Source organism: Eimeria mitis, genomic scaffold (assembly GCF_000499745.2).
Source record: "Eimeria mitis Houghton genomic scaffold, Emh_scaff41, whole genome shotgun sequence".
In the NCBI taxonomy this organism is placed as follows: domain Eukaryota; phylum Apicomplexa; class Conoidasida; order Eucoccidiorida; family Eimeriidae; genus Eimeria; species Eimeria mitis.
Window position 1 is genome coordinate 9667 of NW_013572427.1, and position 6305 is coordinate 15971.

The 6305-nt window shown below is 49.4% G+C and overlaps 2 protein-coding genes across 2 annotated transcripts in view; one reads left to right on the forward strand and one right to left on the reverse strand.

The window, feature by feature from the left end:
• The window catches only part of EMH_0041680 (Ash2-like protein, related), a gene marked incomplete at both ends in the record, with an annotated part of 2848 nt that extends 1612 nt beyond the window's left edge, over positions 1 to 1236 (reverse strand). The window contains 3 exons of the mRNA XM_013499210.1: positions 318 to 460; positions 830 to 918; positions 1098 to 1236. Of these exons, the coding sequence (XP_013354664.1) occupies positions 318 to 460; positions 830 to 918; positions 1098 to 1236 (371 nt within the window). The remainder of the gene's footprint in view (positions 1 to 317; positions 461 to 829; positions 919 to 1097) is intronic.
• Positions 1237 to 2242: 1006 nt separating this feature from the next.
• On the forward strand, positions 2243 to 5677 carry EMH_0041790 (uncharacterized protein; the record flags this gene model as incomplete). Its single annotated transcript, XM_013499211.1, has 7 exons — positions 2243 to 2510; positions 2628 to 2721; positions 3316 to 3583; positions 3733 to 3832; positions 4168 to 4238; positions 4679 to 4952; positions 5136 to 5677. 7 exons carry the CDS (start codon positions 2243 to 2245, stop codon positions 5675 to 5677), a joined length of 1617 nt encoding a protein of 538 aa, XP_013354665.1.
• Between the last annotated feature and the right edge of the window lie 628 nt (positions 5678 to 6305).

Below are 6305 nucleotides of genomic sequence, written 5' to 3' on the forward strand. Positions count from 1 at the left end.
CGAAACGATATTTATATGTTGCGACCCCCCCAACATAGAAAAGTTGAAATTGTGCAGCTATATTTGCCCCCTCAGAAGCATCTAGCAACACAATGAGCGCTCCGCTAAGCGGCCTCTACACGGCTTCATGCGCATGGCAACCAAAACTGGCATCCGCAAGCAAACTGCATGGTACCTGACGCGTGTTGCACGAACCCTAGAGAATCTCTAGACCTAACAACCCCCAATATCCAACTGTTAAAAATTTCTATAAAACTTTTGCTCTGTTTGTTGCCTTGTAAGGCTGTTGATCCTGGTTCTAGCTGCTGAAAGCTTACCTGAAGTACGGGTGAACCTTCGGTTGGAGATCAGCAGGGTACCCTGAAAAGTGAAGGGAGTTCGTCTCGGGGCTAAGCACCTCTACCTCGAAATAGTAGCAGCCACTGCTGCATGCGTGCGTCGCAAACACGCTCGCCCACCCCTGAAGGCAAACGCAACAGTACGATGCTCACTCTGAATCCACACATGTGGCTAGTTGTTCATTCTACGCTGTCATTGGTAGCTAGCCAATGCTGCACAAAAGCCAAAACAGAAAAGCTCGGGCGGTGAGGGCGGCGAATATCAACATGAGCAAGTACAAATCCCAGCAGCATATGTAGGTGGTACTTGAATCATGAGTTGCATGAAACAGCGCTGCTTGCAGCAGAGAGAAACAGCAGCAACGTCACAAAGGGGAGCATACAGAACACCAGGAAACTACGCCACCAAACACGAAAACATGCGTTCCTACTGCTGAGAATGAATGCTGCTACCGAAACACAGTTAAACATTTCAGAAGATAGAAAGCTACCTTGTGTCCTTGGCATATAAGCCTATCGGCTGAGAGCTTGATATCCCGGTCGCGGTAACGTTCAGATAACACCACAGAGGGGAAATCGTCTGAAATCAAAAAAAAACATAAATTCAGTTGACGGCAATATGAAGGATTGAATGAATGAAAGGGGAAGGGGGGAACAACAAAAGTGTTGTACTCGCATATATATATATATATATATATATATATATATATATATATATATATATATATATATATATATATATATATATGAGATAGTTACCTCTGGCTAAAGAAAGCGGGGGAAGCTTTGTCTTGCGTACTGACTCCTCCAGCTGCGATCTTTCCTTCGCTCCATGAGGCACAATGTCATGGGTGCCGTGCCGCCCATGCTGATCGTGAGGATGTAAATCTGCTGCCATGTTTGCTGCTTATTAATTCAGATGCTTCTGCTGCAGTACCCTCTTCCTGCTTCTTGCGCCCCCTACAGCAACAACGCCTGCACTGGGGGTTTACGGTGAAGCACCTGTGCGGGGGTACTACTCCCCCTGCGCTGGGTTAGGGCAGCAGCACCTGATGCTGCTGTTGCTGCTGCTGCTGCTGCTACTCTGAGTATTGTCGTTACTTCTTTTCCGTGGCGGTTAAGGGGTCCCCCAGGAACTGCAGTTGCAGGTTCTGCTGCTGCTGCTCCTACTGAGCGGATGCCCTGTGCCAGCTGGGGCCAGTGCTGCTGGCTAATAAGGGTTTCAAACAGCACAGCATAGCTGCTGCTGCTTCTCAGGTTGCTTGTCTCTGCAGCTGCTTCCCCCTGGCCCTCCTTCGTTTGTCTCTCTTCACAGCTGCTACCGCATCCTGTTGATGCTTTATAGCGTGGTAACAGTTGCTGCAGTTGGAGCCTGTTGCTTCTCCCCTCTTTGGTATTTGCTGCTGCTGCTCCTCCTGCTGATCCCTTGGGTTCCAGAAAGGGTCCCCCAACCCCGCGGCAAAGAATGTTATTATTTCAGTGCCTCAGGTGTATAGCGATGCTTCGGCTCCTCGCGGCTGCAACACTGTAATCACTGTAATCAGCAGTCAAACATAAGGACTGACTCTAGCGATATCCAAATCAGTTGTCTCGCCAGAAATTAAAATTCTTTTATTTATTTCAAACAACATTAGTAAACTCAGATGAGGAAACAATGCTAAGAGCGAGAGGCCCCTATGCTTCCGCTTCCAGGGGGGCCCCCCTCCCTCCTCCCCGTCAACTGGGTCTTCTCCGCCGTTGTTGCACTATACTTACAACAATTTCCAGAAATATATTAATTATCCGAATTTTCTTTCATAAATTTTTCTCTTACGCTTCTTCTACTTGTTCCCTGCAGTGAAGGGGGCCCCTCATGTGCCTATGGCGTGAGTAAGCGTTATCGAGAATCTAAACACATACAGAAAATGGAGGAGTGGCGCGGCTATACTGCAGAGAGTCGTCCTGACTCGTCCCCCTCTTCTTTGCTTGATGGAGGGGCCTCCGATGTTCTCTCCTACACCCAGCGGTCCCAGGCTCCCGACTATATGTTCTTGTCACAGCAGCAGCAGCAGCAACAGCAGCAACACCAACAGGGGCTCCAGCAGCAGTTTATGCAGCAGCAATATATCCCCCAACAGATGTACAGCGCGCAGCAGCAGCAACAGCCGCCGCCAGGTTATCCGACGCAACCGGGTGAGTAGGTGATCAACAACAACAAATTCAGTAGTGACGAAGGCCCCGGAACCCTGAACCCGCCTGGCCTCAGCATACTTCATTGTTTAAGATTAAACTGGGGTTGCTGTTGCGCAGGTATAGGGCTGACGGAGCAGCAGCAGCAGCAGGCCCTAGATATGGCCGACTACATGGAGAGGGAACAGCAACGGGAACGCGAGATCGCTCGGAAGTGCGTCTTGGGTATTTTCTTTCTTTTATAGTTACAAATACTGTTACCTCAATTTGCATTTATTTTTATAAGGTCCCTTTAAGAGTTTATAGAAAATGTTTCGGGCGCAAGCCAGACACAGGGAAACGGCTAGATGCTCGCTCTATGCTTCAAGTTCATAAAAGGTTTCGCACAGTACTCAGCAGTATATGAAACTTTTGCATATGCTGCTGAATACTTTGCGAAACCTTCATGAACTTTAAATTCACAGGAATAATAGTTGCAGTGGGCGCACATAAACATATACCTTATATGCACAAATATGCCACAACCGGTGCACAGTGTACGCTCTGCAGCCGTGCAGGCGTCGTATATAGCGTGTGCGCGCACTTGAATCTGTGTAAGGGCTGTATGCAAGCACCGTTAGGGGGGGAGGGGGGTGCATNAGCGTGTGCGCGCACTTGAATCTGTGTAAGGGCTGTATGCAAGCACCGTTAGGGGGGGAGGGGGGTGCATAGTTTATACGGGTTTAGGGTTTAGGGTTTAGGGTTTAGGCTCTGTATATATCTATGTATGTTAGGCGGTTGAATCCACTTGCTGATGGGTGTTATTCAGACAGCAGACGGCCCTGAGACGAGGCCTTCTCTCTGTATCCGAGTTGGAGGACTGGATGGGCGAAGATTGTCCCCAGCTGGATCGACAAACTTTAATACGATTCCCTCCAGAGGTTGCGGAAACGCTGAGGCAGCGGTTGCACAATGCTGCAGCAGCAGCAGCGGCAGCAGCAGCAGAAGGAATCGATCCCCCAGAGCCAGGAGCAGCAGCACTCGGACTCACCATCATCCCAAGACCAGATTACAACTACAGGGCGTTTGACGTCAAGGTCGGCGTGTTGCGTTCGCTTCCACAGCCAGCCAACCAGCTACCTAGAATCAGCTAGCTAGCCGATCAGCTAGCTGGCTAGTCAGCTAGCTAGCGTTTTTCGGCGCATCATTGGGGTTGACGAGCTTGTGTATTTGCATGACACCACAGGTTTCTGGGTATCGTGGTCGGCTTCGAGGCATCTTGGTCGAGTTGCCAACTTTGATTGAAACGTACAAGACGGTGGACTCGGACATTCTATTCAAGTCAGGTGTGTCAGAATGCAGGAGCTATCATATACTCTTGCATACCTAGCGGTGGGCCTGTCCGCTGATTCTGCTCTTGCTGGCTCGCTTTTCTGTGGGTTTTAAGAGTTACACGGAAGTCGCATCTGAGACGAATTTGGGTTAGGGCTTTTGCTCTGGTGCTGTTCTATGCCTTCATGATGCAACATGCTCAAGCACTCGTTTCACTATATCTCTCTACTGGCTGATCCAGCTACCCTGCGGTGATGTTCTTCTTAGCGAACCAAGGTTGTCTTACTTATTTCAGTTAGAGGCCTCCTCGCTTAATTTAGTTCAGTTTTCGTAATGCTGCATTGTTCAGCATTCGCTTGCCATACGCGTAACTCTCGTGTACCCGGCGCATATTCTCTTTTGTTCGTCTTCGTTGATCAGGTGATATTTGTCAGATGTTGTACGTTTTCGATCCGCAAGTAAATAATCTGGATCTAGGAAACCTGTGCGACAAGCAGCAGTGGGAATGGCGGGCTGGGCTAACGCCACCCACTCACCGCATCCGCAGCCGGAAGTTTAAAAACATAGATCTCTTTGATCGTGAAGAGATAAGGGACGCGGAGCTCGAAGTCCTTCAGGCAAGCATCCATACTAGTAGAACTCGCAAATCTGTTGTCTGTTTCACCAGGTAATGCCTGATATCTGCACACAATGAGTTGCGGACAAACGTCTGTGCGGCGCTGCTTTCCATGTGAGGGGAGGCAGCGCGAGCTCTTTTGCGTTAGGGTGTTTCTGTTGCTCGTGTTGCCGTATATGCCCCTTTCTACTGATATACTTCTATCATGCAACTAGGTTTGCTGCTTGTATGGCCCCTTGCTCAGTTGCTGCACGGTCTTCGACGAGATACATATGAGATCGAAGTCCACACGGAACTCGACATGTTGGAAGCTCGCAAAAAAGAACAAGAGCAGCAAACGGCGCAGCAGCAAGGCAGCACAGCCAGTCCTGATGCTCCACGAGTGGAACGCGTGGTGCTGACGACGGAGGATGTAACCGAGCTGCTTAACATGATTGAGGAAGACGATGACTATCTCTCTGACGCTTCAGACATATTGTTCTCGATCCAGTCCGACAATGTCTCGCTTCCTGGAGCAGGTATGCCACAAGTGCCTCATTTAGGTTGTGCCTGTGTTGTTGCCGGGAGTTCTCGTTCAAGTGGAGNGCAGGTATGCCACAAGTGCCTCATTTAGGTTGTGCCTGTGTTGTTGCCGGGAGTTCTCGTTCAAGTGGAGATGCAGCTCATACGCTTCTTTTTTTTTGCTTAATGCACTCGCGCAGATCCGAATTCACGGTCTAGGCGGGGGAAGGGTGGGGGACCTGGAGGCCCCTCGAGGTTTTCTTCAGTTGGGAACGGAGGCCAACAGGAAACCGATTCTCCTCAAACAGGCATGATGACTCCCAATTCTCAGCTGCAGATGCAGATGAGCCAACAGCAGCATTTGCAGCAGCAGTTTCTGTCGCAGCAGCAGGGTCAGCAGCTGCTGCACGGCATGCCGGAAGGCTTAACCCTTGGTGGTGAAGTTGATGACGCAGAGGAACGCGAGCGCTTGCGACTTCGCAAGGAAAGAAGGAAACAGAAGAAGGATAGGAAGAGAGCAAGGAGGGAGCAAAAACTACAGCAGCAGCAACAGCAACAACAAGCAGCCATGGGACAAGGCCTACCTAGCGACCAGATGGTGCCCGATGGCGCCATGCAGTCAGCCATACCTTTGCAAACAGACCCTGAGATGGCCGCCTTAGGGGAGGGTTCTGCAGTTGGCGGGAATGACGACGGTAACTTGGATGGTATGAGTTCGGTGGGTAGCGCAGATGGTCAATGAAGATCATCAACTCAGAAATGCATATTATGCTGGATTTTTCGGTACTCTTCCGCCAAAGCGGACTGTCTCGGCACGAGGCACGCACAGGCAGCAAGCTGCTTTTGAAACTATGACTGAGCGAAAAACTCAGGCTGTGAATATTATGCACATTTAGTGACGGTGCATTTACTTGAGCTCCTTTATTGAACAGATGTGCTCTGGAATATATGACATTTCAGTGNTTAGTGACGGTGCATTTACTTGAGCTCCTTTATTGAACAGATGTGCTCTGGAATATATGACATTTCAGTGCGCTAACAGAAGACGCATTCATCTGTAGGCTTGGCGACTGTCACTGCTAAGCAGCGAAAATTTTACGTGTAGTTTTACACGAGCTAAAAATAGTTAAACGGAGAAAACGAATTGCTGGGATTCTTTCCTCGCAAGAGAAGCAGCACGCACCTCTCCCATACAAGCGTAAAGGCGTCTGCATAAACATTTCCTTGCCTTCTAGTCTCCAAATAATTGCAGTAAAGCCTCATTGAATCCGGTTTACTTCATAAACTCCTTCTCATGCCTCGGTGGCCCGAGCGGATTCTACAGAACGCAGCAGGACAAAAAAATAACGTCGAAACTCGACTAGCTACCT